At 37.3% G+C, this 27,704-nt stretch overlaps 2 protein-coding genes across 2 annotated transcripts; one reads left to right on the forward strand and one right to left on the reverse strand.

Annotated features, from left to right (window-relative positions):
* Positions 1–14,632: 14,632 nt before the first annotated feature.
* aasdhppt (aminoadipate-semialdehyde dehydrogenase-phosphopantetheinyl transferase) lies at positions 14,633–22,429 on the reverse strand. Its single transcript, XM_015341718.2, has 6 exons — positions 21,898–22,429; positions 20,849–21,074; positions 19,737–19,858; positions 18,568–18,729; positions 15,916–15,993; positions 14,633–15,560 (listed from the first exon to the last, which is right to left on the reverse strand). Exons 1-6 carry the CDS (start codon positions 22,039–22,041, stop codon positions 15,393–15,395), a joined length of 900 nt encoding a protein of 299 aa, XP_015197204.2. The 5' UTR covers positions 22,042–22,429; the 3' UTR covers positions 14,633–15,392.
* A 30-nt stretch (positions 22,430–22,459) lies between these two features.
* On the forward strand, positions 22,460–27,124 carry msantd4 (Myb/SANT-like DNA-binding domain containing 4 with coiled-coils). Its single transcript, XM_006628114.3, has 3 exons — positions 22,460–22,638; positions 23,793–24,401; positions 25,082–27,124. Exons 2-3 carry the CDS (start codon positions 23,940–23,942, stop codon positions 25,733–25,735), a joined length of 1,116 nt encoding a protein of 371 aa, XP_006628177.1. The 5' UTR covers positions 22,460–22,638; positions 23,793–23,939; the 3' UTR covers positions 25,736–27,124.
* Positions 27,125–27,704: the final 580 nt, after the last annotated feature.

Raw genomic sequence — 27,704 nt, forward strand, 5'->3', positions numbered from 1 at the left:
GATGGGTGACTCTAAAGCAGACAAGTGAGCTGTTACTGTAGGTTTGTTTTAACTAAACTAATGTCTAACCATGGACAGCATTATCATTCTTTCTCACTCTTCCTTTCTTTTCTTTCCATCTAAACATATCACAAATCCAGTTGTTTTTACCAAACTTTTATAAAGAAAATCTCTTAAATAAAAATATCTTAAATAAAAACTAAAGCAAATATACTCAATGCTCCCAAGTAGTTCCGATCTTCTTTGAAGTAAACCCAACAAAACATGATATAACAATTAAAATATATAGCAATTCACAGAGTTTATACCGTACTGCAGCTTTGCCAGTTTAGAAATATTTGCTCAGAAGCTCTAATCCTCTGTGCCTGACAAATGAAAACCATCACACTTGATTGCTGTTTCCAGCTGTAAACCCATCATTGTAATGTTTTTCCAGGCTCAGGAAGATGCAGCATTACTGATCAGATTCAGTCAATAAAGGCATTTCTCCTTTCTTCATGATAAATAAGTCAAAAATGACACTAGTGCTCTCCACATAATTGCTCTAAACTTCCAGTCATATCATTCCCCGGCAATACACCATGATTTTATTTCATTCTCAAAAAACAATATAAACACAGCACAGATTTCATAGCACCAAAATGAATTTATAGCACCTGGACTGTTATCAAGTAAAACACAGAAAATGAAGCCCAACATAAACCATTTGTTAATTCACAAGAAATCTATTGGGTTTTATTTTACATTCACTAAATACCAAAAATAATTATTCTTTAATCTCTTACAGTACATACAATTTAATTTTATCAAGACGTGTGTCCTATTCTCAATTCGCAATGTTTAAATCAAGACAGAACTACTTTTTTTGTAAATGTAAATGAAAATCCGATGTAAATCCTTATCCGATTTTTTGTTGGCACCCGAATTTATACTGTTTATGGACTTTTTGCCTTTTCTTTTTTTCCACCATAAGAACAGAATAAACAAAAGCTTTAAATTTTCCGTTGTCCAAAATGAAAGACGCACTTCACCAAGAGCACATTTCTTCCGTCTCACTAATGGAGTTTACAACAGAACTTGTAGGAAGTTTAGATCCTAATCTCACACACTGCTGGTCGCCAAAAAATACAGTTCGGTATACTGTATAAATCTTAAGAATCATCTTTGCGAACATCCTTCACATTCACACTACCTCCCTAGCTAACTCGTTGCACTAGTGAAGGGATTTGAGCAGCCTCATTTTCACAACTACTCTACATGTATGTACAGTAGCTATTCCCCTCAGGTGAATCACGCCAAATACTCTCGACATACTGTACGGTATTTCGTCCTTCAATCGCAATCTAACCGAACTACTGAATTATCGGTATCAGACAATGAGTTCAGTTGTTCCATTCTGTACTATAAACCACTCAGAAGTTTACTTTGAGTTACAGTATACTTTTTCCACACATAAAAAGGAATCGGGCTCTAATACAGATCTGCCAGAGGTCATTCAGAGGGTTTTAGAACAGTCGTACGCACGTCGCCCAGAGTGGGGTTCAGGTGAGGGTGCTGCGCTCTAGCCAGACCGTGTTGTCCTTGACGCCTGCCTGGTGGCAACAACAGTTAATTGCCACCCAGAGAAAGGATTTATCAGCTCCTTTCCGAAGAACAGCTGGTCCCTGTGAAGCAGGCAGGGAACTGAACATTTTCCATAAAAGCCTTCTCAACAGACGTCATTAATACTGGTTTGCGATGGAATCCGGAGTACATGTTTTTTTCAAAAGAACATGATTTGTGGATGTCGTACATATGTGAATTTGGAAAGCAATTTTGTTATCATTATTTGGTGTCTTGCTTCTGTCTGATTACTGGTTTCAATGCCTTACGTCACAGATTTTAATCTGACCTGAAAGGTTTATTCTTCCAAAATTAGTTTTTTTTACTAACAATACAAATCACAAGTCTTTATCTTTATATATTACAGAGTTCAGTCTGTACTTAGAATAAATCATTTTTTAGAAAATGTGTTTTGACATTTTAAAATAATTAAATATATAGTTTAAGTATTTATTATACACCCAGCTCAAGGTACCATTTCAATTTAAACCTTGTCAAGGGATTTTGAATATTGAAAATTCTTATAGAATCATAAGTTTTTAAATTAATATTGAAGGAGAGTGCCAAGTAACACTCAATTTGATATACTTTTGTTGTGTTTTACCTTCACCTTAACACTTGGCAAGGTAAACATTCTCTTGGCATGGTACAGTAAACATACTGTAGGTGTAAAGGAACAAGTAATAGGTTTATTCCATGCTGAAAAAAAAGAAGAAAGAGAACACAACGTTTCGGCCGTGGAGCCTTCTACCCACCTGAACTACTGTAGGTGTAGCCTGCCAGACTGGATATTTCTAAAATTGATACGTAAGTCCCATCAGATGTCTAATCCAGCCTTATCAGCTGTTGTGTCTTGAAAAATAATTATTGTACTGTGGAAAGCTAATGAGCGGAAAAATACAAAATGTGGAAAAATAAGATTTGGAATATTCTGTGTGTCATCGTTTATTCATGACATTATTCCAGAGGAGTGCTATATGACCCTTAGCCTTGTGACCCCCATTTTCAGCCATTATTACCTTCTATTGCCACTGCAGTATGATAAGGCTTTAGCCAGCAAGCTAAACTGCCTGTCTCTATCCTAGCTTGTCCAATAAGAAAAATGAAAGGAGACATGATAAATGGGTCCTCAAGGACAGTCCCTTTTAAATGCATTATCTTCTGAATGCTGTGTCCACTGCTTTGTCATTCGACAGCAGCATCTTTTCAGTTGAGAGGGGCTTCAGGTTCTTGTGGTGCTGCTTGATAGTGACTGAATGAGAACAGCATGTGGACTGACAAGATACACTGCAGTCTTTGTTTCCTGCCAGTAAGCAAGCAAAAAATGGAAACATCTGAATTTATAAACTCCTCTAGCTTGCTCCCACCCTACATGTGCTTGAGCTAATTTTGAAGGGATTTCATTTCTCTCTAACCCCTACAGGGTATTATTTAATAATGCCTAGAGGCAGAATTTAGTTCCAGGTATATTTTTTTACACAAAAGATGGATTTAAAAATACAGTATGAAAATCTCAAAGCCAACACCAGAAAATATTCATTATCATCCTTGATGCTTGAGTAACATAATGAAAACAGAGGACTTGATTTTTTTAACATCAGCGATAGAATAAAAACAGGATTTAAATGATTAAATTAGAAATAAAAAGTGGATGCTTGAAATGATTTTGTATCATGGATAAAATACATTGCATATTAGCATACATTATGGTAGGTTCTATTTTTGTCCACTCCAATGAAACACAAATGAAAGTAAGATCACATGTGATGAGAAAAGAAGAATTGTCCGAGCTTTAGAGTCTTAGCAATGGTCTGTTTTGTGAACAATGCCTAGAAAACTATTTTTTTAAATGCTCAGAATAAAAGGTGGCAGAAATGCCATTGCTTAACATTCAAAATACTGTCCTTCACATTGTACACTATACAGCAACTTACAGTACCCCTGAAAACAAACAAAAAAGAATTGTTACAGCTAAATACAGAAAATACAAATACAAATTGAGTGCCTAACACTATTATATTTTATATTGTTTTCATGTTATTTGCTTCCAAACATAACTATTTTAATATATGTTCTTCATAATAATACAAATTCCGCAAAGCTTTCGCACTAAACTTCTTATAATAACAATTTATTTTTCTGACTGTATCTCTTTCTGAAATCCGCTTTTCTGGATCACATTAAGCCTCATAAATAAATCTCATGCTCAGCTTTTAAAAATATGGTCATTCAGTGGCTTTTCCTGCATTCCAGAGTACAGCAAACAAACTACAAATGTGATAGCCAAAGCTCTTAATACTGTCAGTGAATTAAAAGCAAAAACATTTGTTAGTTACACTAGCATAAGCTATTGGCAAACTAGACAAAAATTTAGAATTTAAATATACATGGCAGTAGCAGCCACATGATAATCATTTCCAAATGTCACTGTAAGGATCTTAGGAGAATGTTTCATGTGAATACAATCTGACACTGAGGTATAATTTTAACTTTAATTCTACAAAAAACAGAATGGATGGTACCACACTGGAACCGGCATCATATTAAATGTGTTTTGATCAAAACTAACTCACTTTGATTACAAGCCTTAACAAAATAAAAATAGTAGCAGGAATTTCATATTTTGCACTACAGGTATTCTTTAAATAACGTAGTTTATGCATCTCAAGTAGACTGACATATATTCAGAGAATTAGCTGAATTTGTTTTGCCACCCCTGGAGAGTTGGGAGGCCTTGAGATTTAGATCCTTTTATACTATATGCTTTTATAAATCCGGGATAAAAAAATCCCCATTAAGAGATTATAAAAATAGACTTCCTCTTCCTCATTTTTGAAATGGCTTACCAAAGAACCACAAAAGCTATACGAAGTCAAACATCTGTGTATAATTCTGAATCAGCCGGAAACCATTTGGAAGAAGAGCTTGCTTCGTACAGTAACTGAGGCTAAGCAATGGTGCATAATACAAAAAAGTGTTTTTAATCATTTCAGACACAAGAATTGATTATAACATGCACCTATGCTTTTATAGGTACATTTGTGCCTTTTGGGGATAAAATATTGCTTTATAAGTATAGAGGCTAGAAAAGATCAACAAAACTGCTGGTGTTTTCACTGCTACTTGTATTCTTTGCTTGGTTTGATCTTGTCCTCTTCTCCAGCCTAAACCCTAATTTTGAAATACGTATTTTGCGGTATACTGTGCAGAAGTCCTTGTCTACATCAGATACCACACACAGGGGTGAATCAGACAATGTGCAGTTTCATGTCAGGAACAGAGAACTGCATTTAATACTTCTCTTACAGTATTGCTCACATCATGTCCAATGAGAGCTGCAAAGGACAAAAGTAAAAAGAACTGTGATACACATCTCTTGTGTAAAACAATATATTCTTCAGATAAAGCATCAATGCCATAAAAAAGATAATGTGATATTGGTTTCAGGTTATTGAGTTCCAGTTCTCAATCACATCACACCTTTACATCTGAATGAGTCCACTTAGACGAGATGGCTCCTGTGTTTCATTTTGGTTTCAAAGCTGGAATACCTTTTTTACTTTATTTGAAAACAACATTACATTCCTAATTAAAAAAATATATATACACAAAAAAACAATTAGTGAAGCAAATGCCTCATAATTCTTTGCAAAAAAATAGATTGCTCTTGTTAGATTAAAATTTTGGTGCTTACTGCAAATGTTGTTAAACATCACCTTCGGGCAGAATAATGATATTAGATAAAGCAAGAGATTTAAAAAAGGATTTAAAAAATGACATGCAGACTGATAGTACAAGCAATTTACTTTCTGGACAGGTCCTTTAACCTCAGGGAGGATGTTCCTTTGATCGGAATTGGGGCTTAATTTGTACTTAACCGAGCAAATTTTTGACAATTGTTAAAGTGATGTTTTTTTTATGATTGTTTAAACGTAATTTTAGGATCACCTATTCCACAGCCCTTTCATTTTACTGCTAGTGAAGCTATCAAATCTTAATAATATACGTTTTTTTATATAAAAATAGAATCAAGAAAAACTAGTTTAAGGGAAAAAAGTATTTAAAAGTAAAAAGTAATTTTTACCAGCTAATAGTATATGCCATCAATGAGCTATTTGCCCATTAATTACTTATTTGTGAATATCTGGAGAAAAAGGAGTGATTTTAAAACATTATTACAGTACTGTACAGGTACAATATGTGCAGTATCTTCAATCCTTAAGTCATACATGCCTAGTATGTTTTTAATGTAACAACCACACAACATGACAGTCTTTACAGAAAAGGAAACATTTTTTTTTAATTCAGAAACCATCACAGACTATTTCTAATTAAAATAAAGCAAGATTCAGGGTTGATAATCACATATTATCTTTCTCTCAGTCAAGAGCTTATTTGGGAATATTCCAATGTTTGAATAGTGCACTGGAGTACACAGTTACAAAGCATTTACTCTTTAGTCGCCTCATCTCTTTGTATTTACAGACCCAACTGATTTCTTGTGGAAAACAATGCATTGAATTATTGAACAACAGATTTCAGAAGGTAATACATGTTTTAAAGCCCTTCAGATGAGTTCCTTTGGATATACTGTATATATACATCCAGCGCAAATTCACCACAGTTGAGTATGCAGGAATCTTGCAGTCGATACTGTATATAATAGCAGTGGTCTAGCATCTGTTTGAGCAGATGGCAGTGGATTTGGAGCTAATTATAAGTACGTTAATAAAAGGCAACATCATCAATATTTAGCCGAGAAGGGTGGGTGGGAGGGTGGAGGGCCACAGCACAGATCTCTTACTCCCCCACAGCTCAGATGTCTAGTTCTTAAAAAAAGGATACTAATCTGGTCTTTTTCCATTATCTAGCCAGATATTCCAAAACACAAGCAAATAAATGATTCTCTTTAGTAAAGGAAAGAAATAGTGGGTGGTCCCCCTTTGCAGAATGCACAAGGTGAAGAACAGGTGCAGCTAACATTTTTATTATTGATAATAAATATTGATACATACAGTATCTGTTGATTCAGCTTAAGGAGTCTGTTCTTTCAGCTCCCTTCAGGGACTTGGTATAGAGCAACATGTTCATTCTGGCTCTTTTCGTTGCATTCCTTGCTCTACAAGCATTTAAAAATAAATAGATATTGCAATAAATTATTTGACGGTTAAAGAAAAATAATTGAATCGTCCATAACTCCTGTTTTGGAGGCCCAAGTGAGTCCCATAGTGTGTTACAGGAGGGACCAGGTCTCCCTGACAACACAGCTGCTGTCTGGCTCAAGCTCACCCGGCTTCATGTGGCCCTTTGGATGCCAACGCCAAGTGAATGAAGCTCATAGTCGGCTAACCCAGACTCGAACCGGCTGTCCAGGCTGTGCTCTGAATGAGCCTCCTTACTTGCTGACTCACTGAAACCCTGTACAAGTGTATCATATGCGTATTATCATTCTTCAGATTTTTTTCTTCACAAGAAAATTTCCAAGGAGACTTTTGACTTTAGAATTTTAACAAAAAGGCTAACATAGAGAGAAATTCACCACAGGTACTATATTTTTTAAAATCACTTAAATTAATTAATTGCTTACACTTATATAGCGCTTTGAGTGGAGTGTCCTTTACAGGAACTGAGGACTCCCCTCCACCACCACCAATGTGCAACATTCCAACTGGATTTTGACATTTTTTTTGTAATATTCAAGATTTTTTTCCTTGTATTTAACTGTTTAAAAATAGATACTGAAGGAGTATGGGTGCTCACGTTTACATATCCACTGAGTCTTTATATGCACTAGGTGCATACTGAATATGACCCTCATACTGGGCTCATTACACCCAGTCATTCATCTCTGTCAAGTGCACTGATGAGCTTTGGCATCTTGTCCTGAGGGGAGTGGAACCTCTGCCTGGTTTGAAAATAAAATCACCAGGGGATCTACAAATAGCCTCCCTTCATGTGACATCTTTCGGGGGTGGATGCAGCAAAGATAACACCGAAAATGCATAAATAACATCCTCTATTTGAAGGGCTTCCTGCAAAATGGCCATTACCTTTTATCACAAATTCTAAAAAGATCAAATAAACAGAAAAAAATGTTTTCATTAAAAAAAATAGAAGACCTTCCTTGCACATAATAATAAAACAAATGCTCAAAATTAGACCTGTACCCAGGAGCCCGTGGATGGACTCTTGTTCTCCTTGTTGATTTTATTAAGAAACAAAGCTTAGGAGTTAAGTCACCGGACAACGCAATCTGTTTTGAAAATGAGCAATGCGCAATTTAACAAGGACTCTCTTAGCTTAGCTTAGCTAAGATTGCTCTGCTAAGGGACACTGCTTCGTTAAGCACAGCAGATATTGGATTATTCTTAGAACATTAAGACGAAGATTGATCCTCCGGCAGTTTGTGAGACTCTCCCCTGTGGATTCAGCAGCATCAATCTTTTTTTTAACAGTTTGCAGCCCGTGGTGTCTGCTTCTTGATGATTTAATTTACATATCTTTGAACTTAGTTTAATATTTTTGTTTTAGTTGGAAGCATAAAAAGTTCAGTTATTTAATTCCAAGGAATTAGACAACCATAAATATAAGTGCTGTAATATCACAGGTATTATGATCATGTCTCATGCTACTTACTGTACTTCACTTTGCTCACAAAACTCAAACTGAGGGACTGCTGCCAAATACTGTTACAGACTACTAAAACAATTTTCCCCACTCCTCTCTTTAACTCTGTTACATTATTCTCCAAACCTCTAGTGCTGAAGAGATGCCTACGTCACAGTTTGATACAAGAGGTCAAACTGTGGAATCTTGGGGAAAGGACATCAGTGTGACCTAAAGACTGAGAACTGAAATGTTGCTTTGTGCATTGTGCACATTGGACAGTGTTCAGCTAGAGTACCCCGATCTGCCCTTTCCTTGTATCAAGCAGATGACATACATGCAGAAGTGAATTCCACTCCACATGGAATAGGGATTGATTATTGCAGGCTATTGAAAGCAACAACTGGAAAACTAAATAGGAACCTTGCAAAGGTCTATGTTTCCCTTGATGGTGTTGAAATAAAATAACAAAGAACAGTGCAGCAGTTGTAGAAACATTGACAGAATCCAATCTGCTGCGTGGTATCATCATAATATGGTCCCCAAACCACTCTTTCCTCTGCATACTTGATATGCCTTCCAAAACACAAGAAGAACTTGCCAATAATGGGTGAAATGAAATTAACAGCAGTATTCTAGTAATTTTTGTAATGTGCCATCATTGATCTTTTCTGACATTGTCTGCTACCTAACCAGAGGGCAGAGTCTTTCCATCTTTAATTCTTTGATTTTTTCCCCAGTCTGCACAATAGTCTATGTGACAGATAATAGGGATGTTGTTTTTTATTTATGGTGATGTAGTTTACACATAAATCTCTAATCATTTAATACATCCAACAATAGAGGTTTTTTTTAAACAAAATGCATTAATTATTTCATTTGCAAGAAACTTATTAGATTTGATTTTCCTGTTTTGTATCCTAGACAGCCATCCAGCCAGTTGGTTAGATTTAATTATTTTGGTTGACTGGATATCACATTGGCAGCTGCTATTTGTTCTAATTTCTGTTGTGGTCGTACTCTGGAGGTTGTGGCATATGCATGTCAGAAGAAACATTAGTGAATTCCTCTAATGGAGACAAGAGATTACGGCACGCAAAATTGACAAAATGTTTCAAATGAAAAAATTGTAGTTACATATCTATAGTCACACAAGAATTCTAAGGTATATCTTCCATTGATCATTTTCAAACTGCTTAATTTGGTTCAGGGGCACGGGGAAGCCAGAGCCATTCATGGCAAACACCTTAGATGGGACGCCAGCCCATTGCAGGGCACCAGGATCAATTTCCTAGAAGCCAACTAACCTACCAATATGTCCTTGAACTGTGGATGGAAACTGGAAGGAAACCCAAAAACGAACACAGGAAAAACCTAAAAGCTCCATGCAGATACTGTAGCACCCAAGGTCTGGAATTGAAGTAAGGGCTCCAGCACTATAAGGCAACAGTGTTACCCATTCTACGGCATATATTTATATATATTTTTTGCACTACTTCATAAAAACAATGAGAGGTTTCAAACAATAATGTCACTGTTTATGTGTCAATTATTTAGCACAGACTTTGGGATGTTCCTGGGGATATGTGATTGCGGATGTACTGTAAAGTTTAAATTCAAATTGACAGATCACTGGCTGAGATGATGACAACACAAAGGGAACATCAAGGTAAAAGAATGGCATATGTTTTTTAGATTATATGAGATGAGAATCTGAAATCTTGATTGCACCGCTGTCATTGACCTCTATCAAACTCTTGCTAGTTCTGCTATGAAAATCCTGTGGACCCTTGCAGATGTTGTCAGCTGTCTGAAATTTCATTTCAGGGGGTCATAGGTATCTTGACAGGACAGGGCCAATCAACGATCTACCCATTTGATTATGTCTGCACTGACAGAAAAGGCCAATTATTATTAATCAGATAGAGCAACAAAACGTAGAACTTTGTTATGCTGCATTTTCCAGAATACTCAGAGACACTGTTTGCATACAAAATGCCAACAGACAAAACAAGTAACTACAGAATTTGAACCTGCTGGACAGTGGCTGGCCTCCCTTGCTATGGTGTTTAGTACAGTAAAAACATTCTGCTTCCCCAGTGTGGCTGTCTTATCTATTTTATTTTTCTATTCTTCTCTGACTTTCAGTCATCTGAATATTTAATGTTTTATTGCTGATATTAATCATGAGATATTTCTAATTCTCATTTGTGGATTCTAACAATAAGGAGTACCCAACACTACCACTCTGAAACTCATCCTGCATTCTATTCTGTGTTGTCTAAAGAGCATTTATAAAACATTTAAAGTGGAGAGTGAATTTGAAATGCAAAGCAAACAAACTGTCTTTTTGATTGCATTCACCGTTGCATGAAAGTTTTTAATTAAAAAGGGGAGATATATTCTTTTTTGTTAGTTTTCTGTACTTCTGGCCCAGAGTATGTGGTATTTAATGTAATGTATGAAAACTAAACATTTTATTCATAGACAAAACCATTCTGGAAAAATAATGTTAGGGATATATTTCTTACACAGAAAACCATACTATAAGTAGTGATAAAAAATACAAATTAAAAGAAGAGTGACACATTAATCTGAATATTATTAGCTTTTAGGTAAAAGTAAATTGTTATATTACATTACCATAATTTTCATCCTTGCGAATGTTTTTATAATTTTCTTGTCAATAATGTAAATGATTTTATTACCCAGTTTAATACTGTAATTGAAAATGTTTGTTATATTTGATCTAAATATGTCTGGTATGTCCTGATATACTGTATTTATGTTTCAATTGATACATCAAACACCATTACACACCATTAATATATTAATTTATTGCTAGAATTACTTTTTCTTAACTCCCAGTTATCTATTAAAAAGGCACTTCAGTCTTCTCACTACAGAGGGAATATACTGAAGAAAAAGCAGCTCCTACTGATCCAAAGGGCTTCAAGATTATGTAGACATAGTTTTTCAATAGTCTAATGTTGCTCTTCTCTATGTCAAAAGATTGGGAATGTTGCATCTGCTGCTGATAGGCTGTAATGAGAAAAGGTAGAGTTAAAATACCATTGTCCCCTCCTGAACAGACCATCCACTTGGAACATTTTCACTGAGAGACATACATTCATGTCAAAGTTTGTCACTGTGTCTTCAATCTTTCACTTCAAAGTGTCTCAGGAAAACTATTCATGTCAGACTGCAGCCTACCATTACAGATTTCTTTCATGTGATATATACAAGCTATCGAAAGATCAGCATTGTGCAGTCATTATTGAAATATGTCAGGGCCATCACATCCATCCAGCTACACAACTGTCTTTATGTGTGTTTTCATTTCACATTATCATCATATTAATTAATAATTAGGCTATGTCAAGCCGTAAAACAATCCTGAAGGATTTATTGCAGTTTTATAAGGACCACACTACCATAGAAAATTCCTTCACATTTAATTATCCATGTCTTCAATGACACTAAATGTATTTAGCCCTAAGGTTTGAGAGACAAGAGAATTAAGACAAGCCTTCAAATAGTGAGATAAAGCTTGATAAATATACACACAAGTTTACAGTTAATTTAGAAATATCCCCCATTGGAGAAAATGGGCAAAGTGTGTGGTTTAGAAACAACGGATGCTGATTCTGCCACATGGAGACAGAGCGAATTTGGTTTTTGTGTATATTTTTTGCCAAGTTTATCAGACATGTTCTACAAAGGTCCATATTTATGATTTGAAAATGTTCATAATTTGTAGATGGAGGTGAAAACAGTACTGGTGACAAATAAAGCCAAAGCAACATGTAGATGAACGATTAAAACCATGGAGATGTAAAACAGGAAATGTGTGTCATCCCAAATGTTGTCCCAGATGACAAGTTAATTTGCATTATTTGAGTCCCTATTCCAAATAGCAACAGCTGCTAAGAATTTATATGTAGCCTGTAATAAAAAAAACCAAGTATTTCCTTTTGTTTGACCCATGAGATCAAACCGATTATGTTTTGAGTTCACAGACAATCTCTTTTAAAAAAGAAATAAAATGTCTACAGAAAGCTACTGATGGATGTGTAGTACTCTGTACAACAAATCTTAAACATTAAAATACACATACCTGTAAGATAAGCAAAAGCAACTTATAACTGAAAAAGTTAACATGATGAGTTACTGATATTGAAATACAGATTCTATGTGAAAGTTCTCATAAGATAAGACTTTATTGATCCCGAAGGGAAATTGATGAAACCATGAATCAAAGTAGTTTCCCAAGTTTAAAAAAAAGGAAAGGAAAAATAAGGAAAACTGTGATTTGCAAGTTACAACAAAAACTACATTTATAACCATAAAAAACAGTAGTTACTTTGTAATCATGTTACTATACATGTATATTGCTATTTTGATTTTAAAAAACTTTATTATTTTGAAATAATTTATACATAAAACCTGTCTAATCAGTAGAAAGGAGAATGATTTCTCAGACCCAGGTCATCGGATTTCGCATTACAGCTGACCACAATGTCCTGAACTTCAAGTGCCCGACTTCATGCACACTGGTTTTGACAAGGCTGGAGGCACACTCAGCACTGAGAGCTTGTGAAGCTTGAGAAACCCTTTTAACATTTGAAGGTCATTCATTTTAATGAAAGCTTGGATTCAAAGAACGTCAAGTAGTTTATTTGACTGCATCTCTGTGTACAGATTCAATCTTTCCGGCCAAACCTCTTTCCCCTAATAACTGAAAACATCTTGACGTCCATTTCATATTGTTCCTGCTGCCATAAAAATATTTCCGCAGACTAAAAGTTCCTATTAACTGTTTAAGAAACAACAGTCTCCATTTTTATGACATTCTAACATACAAACAAAAAGGAATCACTGCATTGCCAGATTGTTAAATGAAAGCTGTATGAAACTGTAGTCCTACACTGTAAATACTTCTGTGGGGATTTTGAGACAGATGGCTAAAGATTATTTACTCGTTTCCTTTGCCCTGGTTTCTCTGCCCCTACAGGTGTGTCTTAACCTTACTTTACAGTTTATGAAGTGTCCCACATATCTTTTTTCTAGGAATCTATGAACATGTACTGATTAACTTTTATACTGTACTTACTGTAGTAACAATTGTTGAATGAGAATCACCGTCTTACATCAAAGCAAACTAATGTTTTGCATTCTGGCATCAAGTTAAGCCGTAAAAAAAGGGGCCCGAACTACAGATGAATCACATTCCATATTACACCAATAAACATTATACTGTATAAAGATGAAACTTTACATAAAAACCAAAGAGGAAAAAAAATAAATTGCATTACATACATAAGAAATGCTACATGGCGATTTCTTTTTATGAAACCACATACTGTACTGCACTAATGTGCAACTAAATTTAACTTTTATAATTTCAGACATTTTCTACAATTTTGTACACCTAACATAATAATGTGTAAGTAAGCACTGTATAAACAAATGTATATGATAGTGGAAGCTCATAACTCACAGTATTCATGCAACTTAACAGGTTTACTTTATAGGTTTAAAGCAGATAACATGAAGTACAGAATGTGAGGTCTGGCATAAGTTATTTGGATCAGTGGTTACAAGAGTGATCAGACAAGGTTTTCTGCACATAATAGTAGTCTGTCCTTTCAGCTTAAAGTAATATCCAGAAACAGCAGATTATTACAGATCAAAAGCACCATGTATTATTTCCTTCCTCTGTCTAGACAACAATATTATCCACCAGTAACAATCACAATATGAAGAAACACTGGCAGCAAATTATTACTGCCTGTATTTTTTGGGGAGTACACTATTTCAGACTGAAAATGTTTTTGTCTTTCTAATTGTACAGAAGTAACATCAAAATCGTCATTTCAGTTAGTCTATTTTCCACTTTGCACATGCCAGTTATGTATGTAACATTTCTGGCAGCGATAAATCATGACTAATTTTAAAGACTACGTTGCTCATAACAACTAGATATTCCAATATGATCTTTACATATTATTAAAAATGTTCTTTGTCAATTTGTTGCAAAGGGCTTTGTCAGGCTTTATAACAGTATTTTGAGGAGTTTTAAAGGGGTGTGAATTTAAACTATTGCAATGGACATGATGACTCATATTCTGTGATAAGATGTATTTCATCAATATTGTTGTGCCATGTTGCTGCTAAGGGGAGATAATTGGATATTTATTTAATCTGATACTCATTTCACACTTGCTGGCAGAGAAAAGCCAAACTCTACAAAAAGCTACAAAAGCTGTTTTGGAAGGCCACTCTGGAAAGCTACTGGGCTGGAGTTTCTAAAAGCTTTTTATCCAAGACAAGCTCTCTAATAGTTTCTTAAATGTTTAAGGATAAAAATAGACTTCTGTAGATGGAGCACAAAAAGAACACAAACTTTGGAGGAGATGGAAGGTTAATTTATGGGTGATTTTATTTTCTTTTTCAAAATGACCAAGTTCTACCAAGACATAGTTAAAATTGTAATTGATACACAAACTAGCATAACTTTTTTAAAACACACAGTATTGTGCTGGATTCTTGATATCAGCATTTTTTGTTCTGAAGTGGATACGTCACAATATTAACAGAAATCTTGGATGTACCATATTAAGTTGCAAATAATTCCATTGTAATAGGAGGTCACTTGTGTCATTTTCCCCTCCCTTTCATTCATCCATGCCATTATTGGTATGTTTTCTGTATTGTACAGCACTTATATATTGTAGTTGACCATTAAATTAAATCTTCATGTTCTCCATTTCGAATGAAGAATCACTGCCATGTTCAAAATAATAAAAAACACATGATTTGTCTAATTTCTTAATTTTCTTTTTAATTTAGGAAAAATCAAGTTGTCTCACCTTGAACCTTTCTTATGTTCTTATGAAGGTCATTGACTGATATAAATAAAATGTCCTGATGTGAACCTATGGTTTACTTAAGAATCAAAACATTTAAATTGCCAGGACATCACACATACCTGTGTTTATTAGTGTCAAGCACATTCTCATGAAGGAATCAGTATTGTTTAAGATAGCAAAATTCCATTAATATATTTATGCCTTCTCTTGTTTGAACTACCTTATTTACATGAAAGTCAATACTGTCTGTTTTATTCTACAATTTAACAGCTTGTCTGACATTGCAGCCCAAGTCCTTCCCTGTCCACACTGTCACCTGGAAGGATCACTCTGACGGCCAGGGGCTGCAGGCTTTTTCTGGAATGTATCCCAGTATGAGTGATCCTCCTCAGCTAAAGGAATCGCTCCAGACACGAGCTCACTGAAGGTCAACACGGTCAACTTTGGTGGCAGTGGAGTGGAAAATGCCGAGGAACAATCCTGAGAAAAAGACAACCAGTTTTATTTGAACTTGGAACGCAGCGCAGCATGAACCATCACAAATACAGCACTACTGAATTTTCATATTTTTTCTATTCACATCATGAATGATTGCATGCGGACAATGAGTACAATTAATTTAATTAATAGAAATGAGCAGGAACAGTAAGACATCCCTAAATGGAGTCGGATCTCGACAGGAAAAGTCACCATTGCAAATGGGTCTTTTGCTCAAGATCGGGTCTTACTTGGATTAAAACTATCCTGAACCAAAATGATTCCTTTTAAATTAAAAAAAAATTGAATCTTATTTAATTATATTGAACATTATTAGGTAAATGTAAAGGTATCTTACAACATTCGGTGTAGTCCCTCTTGTATCCGGTTTCCCCAGTGCAACTGCCACATGATGTTCAGTGTCTAACAAGCTCTCCTATTAAGAAAACATGTTCTTATTTTCCAGTTAAGGCCTGGCTCATTCAAGAGAAGAAAAAAACCCACAAACCACAAATCTGCCTCAGGCTAACTTTCCCTTGAGCTAAAAGCAGACAATGCATGAATCCCCTAAATTTCCTTTGTCCTTAATAGGGTGTTAACACACCAATGACCTCATGCTCGATTGCCTGTGCATTTTATTTTTCAATCATCCCCTATGTTTACTTCCTGTGTTGTGAAAAGGATTATGTTGGCCTATTTCCAAAGAATTTGTAGCTTCCTATTATCTATTTCTCTGTAATTTAAATCTGAAAGCACATTAAATGCACTTGGACTGTGAGACTTCCTTAGAAACAAGTTTTTATTTTATGCATACACTGCTTGATAAAACTACTGGATCTCACCAATCCCTTGGAGGAAACACTTTTTCAGAGGGTCGTGCTCATATATGATTATATGCTGATAAGTTAATTAAGATGAGTTAAGGGACTTAGTACAGCTTAATAATTACAGACCATCACATTTAAAAAGGTGACATGTAACAGAAAAAAACTTATTTCTGAACTGAGCCCTTATCCTTGTTGATCCTGAATTTCATAATTAATTAAGATAATTTTCTTTGACGTATAACTGGTGTGAAAGCAATTCTTCGTACACAAAATAGTGCTGGCAGGTCATTTATCTACTGAAAATTAATGAAAGGAACTAATTTTAACTTATTTTAACACCATCCACTCCACATGATATATAAAACTTACAGTATGCTCCAGAAGGTTATCATGTTTGGAGAAGCTAACGTTAGAAAGACGTCATTTGTGTAATTTATATGGACTTTTCCATTGCAATATTTTAACAAAATTCTTCAGACATTCAATTAGTAAACTGTGCTGTCTTAACTGCTACACGCAACAAACTGATTAAACACGATATTACAACACCAAAACCTTCTAATTGTGCAACATATTTCATTCTTTGAAAACAGTTCGGCTTAGAGAAATTCTTTCGGTTTGCGTATCTGTGTGGTCTACTGACATGCTCACTCCACGGGCCAAAGCTGCTATGAAATCTGAAGGACATGCTGTGGGTGCTGTCATTTATGAATATGACTATAGGTTGCTCCTGTGTCCCCCCATTATTAATTCTGAACATTGTCAGCAAAATGACCATGTGATGTTACGCAGTGTCATTGCAAATAATTTCCTCCAGGACTCCACCAGCAACCCCTGTGGCAATCCTTTCAAGAAAAGGTTTTATTTTACAGTATTGATACATATGCAACATTTGAGATCTATCATTCCTTTATTTATTCATTCATTTTTAATGGGCCTACCGAATTCCTCAATTTGCTAGCATATAAGTTCTTAAATCTAAAGACAATTATTCAACTGCATAGCTACAGCTTAATTTGAAAAAGGTGAAAAAGAATTTCCTTTACGCAATCATAATAACTCTTAAAGATGCTCTTGGAGGGGAAAAAAAAACTTACAGCGTATCAAATTCCTTGGAAATAGAAGATAAAACTGACGTATATTTTGCAAGTATACAAGACAGAAGTTAAAATCTAGAATGGAAAGACTACAAAGAGAGAAATTCTTAACAACAGCAAATAAAACATCCCAATTGATAGTAGAACATGATAATCAGAGGGATATTGCAGTCAGTTCCTGACTTCATACAGTCTCTTTGAATAAAAAGAGTGCTTTCATTTAATCAGGGTGTCTGATATAACAACTCCAGTGATGTTTAATTGAACAGACTTGACAGATAAATGTATTATTCTGATTTGTGTGTCACAAACAGGGGTGTGAGCTGAACGTCTCAGGGCAGCAGCATCTGTGGCCACTGCTGATTTTCGAACCAATTATCAGATGTCATCTGGTGGGATTTTTCTTATTTCACTCTCACAACTGGGAAAAGCATGTATAGTCCCTCTTCACCGGTCTCTGAGCCCTAGATGTCACACACTGCAACAGATCTGCCCACAGAAGTGGAGCAGGGCTCATGTCTGAAGAGTAGGGCATTTGCACCTCAACAATAACAAGAGGTTGTTGAAATTTAGGGTAAGGAATGTGTTTCATTGTGCCCGATTATCTTTTGTTTCTGTAAACTACTGAAACACAAAGCTGTTGATAATGAGTTTGTGTTGAAAGTCTGGGGGAGTGGGGGGTGACAAACGAAGATTTTAAACCATCAAACTGTGCCCATAAACACTCCCAACGCCCTTCACTTAACACCTGCTTAATTTCACCCACTAATCTGATACTATTTCAATATCGCACTATTCAGTGCTGTTCCATATGATCCTTTCACCCACTGGAATGCATATGGTTATTGAGTCTCCCCACCAATACTAACTAGACCTGACCAAATTCTGCAACTCCTCTCAGTATTCTTACCTGCTGCACTTCAATGTGACTTTTCCAAAAACCTTGAATAAGTATCTCAAGGGTAATTAAAAATTAGCAGAGGTTTCTAACCTTTAAGTGTGCTGGATAAGAACATAAGACAGAAGCCTGCAGATATTTTAATGTGCTTGCGTCTAGAGACACGCAGCACAATTTCACCTCCTCACCTCAAAAACCCAGGCGTCGTCTTCTTCTGAATCCAGGCACATTCTCGTCCCTTTATATACTTTGCCCACCCTCAGCTGCAAAGGCGCCACGTGAAACTCCACTCTCTGCAGATTGAATCCCACTCCAGTCCCGATGGCTTTTATAAAACTCTCTTTTAAGGCCTGCAGAAAGGTGAACAGAAATCCTCAGCAGGTTTGTCCTGTTCTTTCCATTCCGCCCTACTCTGCATTTCAGACCGAGAAAAGGCGGCATTTCATTACCCAACGGGTTGGGGGTGTATGGAACAAGCTACCCAGCTATGTTGGGGAAGCAGATACCCTGGCTTCTTTCAAGAAATGGATGGATCAGATCCTTGGAGAAAACAATAATCAGCTAATCAGACATCCTGCATCTGCTTCACTGACCCAGAATTATCAACAAGTACATACAGTAAATGAACTGGGAAGAGCAATAGAATATGTGGAATAGGGAATTTGGCTGAGTAACTGTGAGCTTGCTGGGTATTTTTCTTTTTGTGTTCTCTTCACACCATTTTGACCTGAAACCTGAAACCACTTGTCCTAAACATGAATTGGGTCCCAATATCCAGCCCTGAGCTTAATAATTCTCTAATTAGACTGTGAATGCTACCCCTAACCCTATCTGGGGTGTCAACTGAGCATTTCCACATTATATATATGAACTTCTCTAGGCATCAGATTTTGACATGTTCCCCAAACCAAAAAGAATGATTGGGAAACAATCAAGGCCATTGATCAAAGCTCATGCAAGAGAATGAGATTCAGAAATGCTTGGTTACAACTGTAGATCCGACCGACTCAGTTTCGAGATACAAGTACTGCGTGGTGCACCTCGTCATCCAGGCCCCACAGAGTTTCAGAAAAAAAATTCAGATAAGAGCATGAAACCACTTGTCCTAAACCCGAATTGGGTCCCAATATCCAGAGCTGAGCTTAAACATTGTCTAGTAATAGTGTGAATACTAACCCTAACCCTACCTGGGATGTCAACTGAGCATTTCCGTATTCTAGATATGTACTTCTCTAGCACCTTAGTCAGGCAAAATAAGGAGCTTCTCATGTCTACTTTCACATACAGTAAATGAATAGAGAAACTCTAATTTGTGCACTCAGAAATGAGTAAACTGTATATAAGTTAATGGACATACCCAGTGTCTGTAAAACATATGAAGCTGATCCCACTCATTTCCTGCTGATTTAATCACCTTCCATTCATGTTCAGTGAACTGCCTGGTCATAATCCGGAAGAAATCAGCAATTGTACTGCTGCCTGCAACAGATGCAAAAAATGTAAAAATAAAAAAAGTTCTGAACATAAGAGACGTAAAAATATTTAAAGTCAATTAACATATTTTTTTCTCAAGAAATCGTTCCCCTTATTGAACTCATTAAAAAAGCAGGTTCATTTTTTTCAAATATTTACAGAACAATAGAGCAACAGCCCCACCTTGTGGTACAGAGAACAATAGTTTTATTTCCTTGAATCACGTTTTGTTTTTAATTTGTTGAAACGGTTTCAAATACAGGCTTTCAGCTGTAGAGAACGTTATATAAAACAGAATTTGATTGCAGCTTCAAGCTTAAGAAAGAAACACATTTAGCATTTTCTAAAGGCTTTAAAAATAACCAGGTTTTTCCACAGCTCCCTCCCTCATGTTGTACCACTTCAACAATCAATCAGATTGTCGACAGATTTAGAGATCGCTGTCTAGGGGTTACGTTGACGAAAAGCTAAATCAAAGCAAAGCAGCTTTGGCTAAATCTAAAAAGTTGACCCCGACTGCAACTTTGCAATGATCTGCTCGAGTTTTATATGAGTGGAGACAAACCTCATTATGCACATACCAGAAATCACGTGTACAATGAAACAACGGTAAACACAAAATAAAGCATGACATCTGCATGGTCTGTTCCAAGCTCTCGTTTTGTCATTGGAACATAAAATTACAAATACTTACAGTAAATGTACAGTATGGGTTTTTAGCACAGACAACTCAAAATCACACTTCAAAATAATACAAAGAACATACACAAAACAAACCAAGCCAGCACATATATAGTACTTCCACCACAGACTATGAAAGACTATCGGGAAGCTTTTGAATAGCCTCTTAAAATTCTTGTAATGAACTGCAATTTTAATTCAGGACACTTTTTATCACAAAGTTAGTTTCTTGCGTCAATGCCAACAGCTCGTGACCGAATACAGGCTTCTAAACCCCTGTAATCTTCATAAGCATTATAGATGACATAGTTTCACCTGGCAGTGTGGTCTTCATGACATCAATGCCAACCTGAAGACCTGACTCAGCAGCAAGAACTGCATAATCTCCTTGATGCGAGATATTAAAGCTGTACTTCACACAGGAGCTGGGAGCTGGATTGGCCAAAAACGGTTTTCCTTTGGCTGTTCTCTGTAGATTAATTTCATTCCACACAATCCCCATCTTCTCACTAATTAGTTTTCTAATCAGCAAGCGCCCAGCCTAGAAGAGATGTTCAGACAGCTACAGTCAGGTCTTGTGTAACTTAGTCTGCGTATCCAAGGGAAACAGGCATCTGACTTAATACATGATAAAAATATATTCTACAGTTCAGGTCATTCAGATCTTTGCCTTCACATTCCAACTCAAGAGCATTATTAAGCTGATTAACTGTACGTTAAGGGAGCAACACACACTGCCCAACTAATTTTTCCTGATTATTCAGTGTAGAAAACCTTAGACCACCCACCAGTGCTGCTCTGTCTAAACTGATTAAGCTCTGATTACCAAGTTAGCAGGTCTCATGCTGTGTGTGGAGCCCAAAGCATAAGAAACTCAGCTACTACCTGAGTAGCCAAATTTATTTGAGGTTAAATACTGATGCCATATCTTGATTGTGATCTAGCACCACAACAGGTGCATTAGGTAGAAGAGCATAACAAAATGTATCACGAGCACTGTGGGATAATTCTTCAGTAGCCGCCAACCAATTCTTTGCATATAAATACTGTCAAGGGCTCGGACAAAGCTGCTTTTCACATTAATAGGAAATGACTGGAAAGACTTCTGGGTTCCAGTAAAATGAAAAAAATAAATAAACTGAAATTTCCAACACTGCATGTAAGTGGAGGCCAAATCTTTTAGGTTCTAGATTTAAACCACTGAAATTCCCAGATGCCTACCACCCAAGAACAAAAGATACTAGCGACTAAAATTACACTCCAGGAGATACAGCAGCTTTAGGGGATATTAAATTGTACTAGTGGAATTGGCACAAAACCCCCTTTTGCATGAATCTTTCAGAGGTACTGTAGGTAAACATTACCATCGCAGATTTGGCGTCTTTGGCAAAGACAAACTGCCCGATTCGCTCTTTCTCCTCCAGCTGCACACAGCGAGCAGCAAACAACCACTCGGAGCGGCTCGGGGACCACGAAGCGCACCGAAATGCCCACCGAACACTTTCCATAGCAGTTAAAGGGAATAAACGAGAGTGGAAATGAAAAGGTTTGACTGCGTTAAATGCCAACACGCCGATCTGGAGTACGCCCCGACACACGCATGCATTGTGCAAAGTAACAGCAATGGCTAACGATGAACGTCAGCCATCACTTCAATTCGTCTAAAAAGGGTAAATACACATTTCACACAAAATATTATATTCAATTACTACTTTGCACAAAGTACAACCGCAAACCTTACTACAGGTACAGTACGGTGTCAGCCACCTCTATTTCTGCGGCCTAATAATATCTTCCATTCCAAAGTGATATTTGTCTCTCGCAATCAAAATATTATAACTACTATATACAATTTAGGTTGAACCACGTAAAAACCAGCAGCAAACTACAACAAATCGCCATTTCTGTGTCCGGAAGCACTCCTTCACTGTACCGGTAAAGGCCGAACAGAAATGACGTTAAGTCGTCAAAGTACTGAGCGACATCCGCTGGGGCGAATGGCGAAGGAAGACAGACTGTTTACCTGCCTGCGTGCAACCGGAGGTCCCTCCGCTGAAATCTTGACGGATGATGTGTGGATGAGGTTGTGTCTACATAACGTTCCGGTAAGTTATTAATTTGGCAAAGTAACGACAAGGGTTTATGCAGCCTATTTAATTTAGTTGCAGCATTGCAGTTCGCTGCATTTGGGCATTTCCCAGAGACGCTGTCAAAACAGAATTTGAAACTGGGATTACGGCACATGCCTATTCCATAAATTACCCTGCAGTTAATTAGCAACCATATAAATTATTTCATATCACGTCGGTGCCCTTTTTAAAAAAAAATGTTTTGGTTCACGTCAAATAACTGAACAATAAACGATACCAGTAATTATTATTGAAATCAAGGAACAATTAAAAAATCATGATCATGTTAGAACTTCATCGTATGCCTCTGGACCTGCTAAATGACAAATTATTATTTTTTTTTTCGTTTGAATACTGTTTCATTCCGTCGATGCGAGCGGTTGCACACTTAAAACACCATGTTCTACATTGTGATTGGGAAAATGAATGTGCAATGCTGCAGGGATCGCAGTTGCAGCAATATTTCAGTGATTTCTTTATTGAATGAATGGTAGTCAAGGACACAATCTGAAAGCAAGCTCTCAGTGCTGCACAGTAAATTACAGAAAACTTTTTTTCCAAAACGACGATGAGCATGTCGTAGATTACTCCAAACTGTATCACCTGTAGGAGTCGAGAATCTCAGATCCTTAAGGTCGATCTTTCATTTTGTTATAGAGTAAAATAGTATTCTAAGGATATTCGTCATTGTTTATCAGATCTTTGCAGTACATATATCTACTTCTGATACAAACAAAATTATGAAAGACAAAGGGGTGGAATTACTGTTATATTTTCTTATTGACTCTAATTTAATGTTGAAGAAGTACGGGACAGTATTTATTTCACAGTGATAAAGAAAATAGGAAATGTAATCACCCTACCTTAAACTGCTGATAAATGCTTATTTTTCTTCACTTTGACCTGTTTAGCTGTCAGGGAAAGTGATTACAGAAATTGTAGGGATTATAAAAGGAGTGAAATTCTGTTATTGTTCTATTGCAAATGTTCTAGCTAGAGTCTAATCTGATCTTTAATCAGAAAGATGGACCTTCACTGTAATTACAGCTTGTTTGAGTGGTTATACAGAACATGTCTATTTATATAACGTCTCTGTCTGATTCACTTGTTATGTTTCTTTTTTATTTAAGACACCTGGACTATCAGAAGCCGCAAGTGGAAAACTTTGTCTCCACTCCACTCCTAATTCTGTCATCTTCTGAGTCAGGCCTGTGCTCGTCGCACCAGACAATACTGGCCAGATAGCGCTTCCAAACGCCAAGCTGGATTTCCTTCAGATGAAGCAGCTGAAACGCAAAAGGAAGAGCAACTACAGTGTGAAGGAAACACAGACCTTAATCAGGGAAATCCGAAAGCGCAAGGACATACTCTTCTCCAAGCAGCAGAACACAGCCATTAACGAGCTGAAGAGGAGGGCATGGGATGAGGTGGCGGATTGCGTGAATGCTCTGGGAGAGGGTGAGCTGAGGACTGCCGTGGAGGTCAAGAGGAGGTACCTGGACTGGAGAGCGCTGATGAAAAGGAAGCAGATCAGAGCGGAGCTGGCTGACATAAAAAACGAGTTCAACCCTTCCTCCCCGGACGTCGAGAACTCTCTGAGCGGCGACCCGAGTGTGGATCTGGGTGGTTTTCCCAAGGATTCCAGTTGCGATTGGCAAGACCTCTCTGACCTGGGAGAGCCCAGCAGCCACCCTTCTTCAGGAATCAAAATGGAAGATGATGACCCCAGCAATTATAGGGTATAGTGTGTTTTTTTTGGTTAGAATCGACAGGTTACTTTGTGTTTGTCACGCTTGGGGAATTCAGGTTACAGACGGCTAGCGACATGACCCAGGGTTGAACCCAAGATACCTGGATCACTGAGCTACGCCTTGCACTCTACTGAGTGCCTCTACTGGTTGAACTACTTGGGAGCCTGGGGTATAGTGGTTTTTGTGTTGTTGTAAGTGCATGATGAGATTAGCCATTTGAAAGAGATTAGAGTAGAAGGTAATCAGGGACACTGTGCTGTAGAAGATGTCATTATTTGGTGATGTTAAATGAAGGTCCTGATGGGTGTACAGTATAATGTCACCCAAGTGGGTCCTGGGGCAGTTTAGTGGTGGATGATGTGGATCCTTTCTTGTGCTTTGAGATCCTTTTCAATAAAAAGCAGTGTACAAATGCTACCAATTTTCTCTCATAGCAGTTACATGCAAAGATCTAAATACAAACAATCCCTAAGTGGTGATTGGGTATCTTTGACTTAAAGTTTTTGCAGTTTTAGAAACTTTGTTTTCCTACCATTGTGTCTTTCAGTTGTCTCTCTGAGAGACGACGTTCGCATCGCTCGCGTTGTCGTTTACAAAGCTGTCCGCTTGGAGCATCTTTAAGCCGCGTATCTCAACGGTTTCACGAGGACGTTTTTCTGTTTTCGCAGCTGGAAGGGGAAGGTGAAGAGGGAGAGGAGGAGGAGGAGGATGAAGATGGTTTCCCCTCCCTCCTGCCAGACGTGGACAGGGAAGGCAGGGTGCCCGAGGTTTTTGCTCACATCGACGAGTTTGGGATGCTGAGCGCCACCAAGGGCGCGACCCGGGAACTGGGGGTAGGGGTTGGCGCGGCAGGAGCCGCTGACGGCACCAACCTGCTCATCGCCCTGGAGAAGCAGCGCCTCGAGCTGGAGAGGCACCGCCTGAACGTGGAGTCCGAGCGGCTCCAGGTCGAGAAGGAGCGGCTGCAGATCGAGAAGGACAAGCTGCGGCGGGTCGACATCGAGCACGAGCGCCTGCAGATGGAGAAGGAGCGGCTGCAGATCGAGAGGGAGAGGCTCAGGCTCCTCATGTTCCAGGCCGAGAGGCCCGCCAAGGACTGTGAGCTCCCACCGACGGACAGGAAGCCGTGGCAGCCCGTGGACCTGGAGTCCGAGAGACTGAAGCTGGAGAAGGAGCGCCTGCAGCTGGAAAAAGAGCGACTGCAGTTCTTCAAGTTCGAATCGGGGAGGCTGCAAATCGAAAAGGAGCGTTTTCAGGTGGAGAAGGAGAGGCTGCAGTTGCAGAAAGATGGACAGCAGCTGTCTCTTCACCAGGCCCACTAGACAGATGCGATCTTAACTACGAAAAAATAAAGGTCCTGGTTTTTTGTATGTGTTTCGTTCAAGAAAACATTTTCTGGATTTTTACAGGCATATTTTTTCAAGTTGCACTGTGCAATGAGGCTTTTGTTTCCTAACTGCTGTGTTAAATACAGTAACACCCCTCTATACATTGTTTATCTGTTCATTTGCAGATTTACTGCTGTTATTTTATACCAACGATTCCACTGCCCGATACTTCAAAATGCAGTACGTCGTACCGATGATTGAATCATATAACATAACCTTACTGAACTACATGTCGAATTGAAATGTGGCGTTTTATCTTAATTTTACTACTCTAATGCACGTGTATGTGTATTAACTCAATTCAGAAGACTATATTCAGTAGTCTTGTCCCAGGGGGACAATTGTCATACTGTATTTATGAATGTACAATGTACAGTGCATATGCAGAAGTGTCAACAGTTACAGAGTGTAATGTGTTAAATATTTTATGTGAAACAGCAATGGAAACTTTCAATATGGGGGGAAAAAATAATTTTGTGCATTTTTACTGTATTAAGGAAAAGACTAGTTAAACCATGATGCTTTTTATGGGAGAGTGTATACTGTATTTCTTAGTCCCAGTACTGACCATATCCTTTTACTTTAATCCTTGTGGTGAAAATCCTTTCAAGAATGCATCCCCAATGTATACTGGGGTATGACTGTATGAAAGAATTATACAGTGTCTAGTCCTTTATGGAACACTGTAATGTCAGATTGGTTCCCAAATAAATGCAACAGCATACATACAAAAAATGTTTTAATAGCTTGCAGTTCCCAAAACAGTCAGCGGAAGATGCATTTATGATGTGTCCATCATTTTTATCTACAAATAAAGATACATTTAATAGCTATTTGTGTAAATGTCCTGTATGCATCTGGGGGGTTATCATTTCAGAAGTTTAGTACTGTATGTGATATGTAGAAGAATCCGTCAACTCCTTTAAGTTTTTAAGAAGCACAATGTGGCAGTGAAAAGAATGCTTGAGGCTCAAGAGCATTTCTAAGTCCTTTTGTGAATACAGTTGTACAGCCTAAAAATTCATATTTTTATTTACCTTGTGGTATCCTGGAGCTACCATTTCTTCCTTTGTAGAGTCACAAAAACATTTAATGTTATGAGAGTACTGTGTGTATGTTCATTTGCCACTTCTTTTATCAAAAAGAGAATAAAAAATATACTGAGAACAAGCCAACTTGAGTGAGTCAAATGTTATCCGAGTTAAATAACCATTCTCAAAGCCAGTGTTGTAGCCTTGAACTTTTACCAAATTAGATTATAAATAAAACCTGCTTTGATTTTCTTTAAAACGTTTTTTTGTAACATGATTAAAAAAAACAAAACAAAGAGTGAACTGTTGTTGATGAATTCGGATGGTTTTGTATGCTACTGTTTCATAATTTATATAATCACAAGAAGTATCGCTTATACCAGCAACAATGGGAAAAAAAGTAGGAAAATGTCAAACTTTTAATTAGTCTATGCACTGATATTTTTTGAACAGACATGACATGCATAAATTACAATTTGCAATGCACATTAACATTAACATGAAATTCACTAGTAGGGTGTGTGGCTGCTGTTGAAAGCAATACAAGCTGTACAATGCATCATGTGCACAAGGTTGTAGGTACTGTACTTGTGGGATTCTGTTCCATTAGTGTCAAGTCTTGACAATCATGTGCCTTTTTTCTGGTCTGCATTCATAAGATACCATACTGTATGTCAACCCATCTCATTTAAGAAATGGTCAAGGGATCAAATCGGATAAGCAGGGCATCTATGGTAAAACTAAGACGTTCCCATCCTGCTACGAAGCCAATGGATGGAGGTGTGTATTGTTGTATTGGAGTGTGTTCATGTCAGGGGGCAGCAGGTGAAGGCCCAGGGCCTGATCAATGTACTGTAGCACCAGGCAATCAG

The sequence above is a fragment of the Lepisosteus oculatus genome, chromosome 5 (genome assembly GCF_040954835.1).
Source record: "Lepisosteus oculatus isolate fLepOcu1 chromosome 5, fLepOcu1.hap2, whole genome shotgun sequence".
Taxonomy (NCBI): Eukaryota; Metazoa; Chordata; class Actinopteri; order Semionotiformes; family Lepisosteidae; genus Lepisosteus; species Lepisosteus oculatus.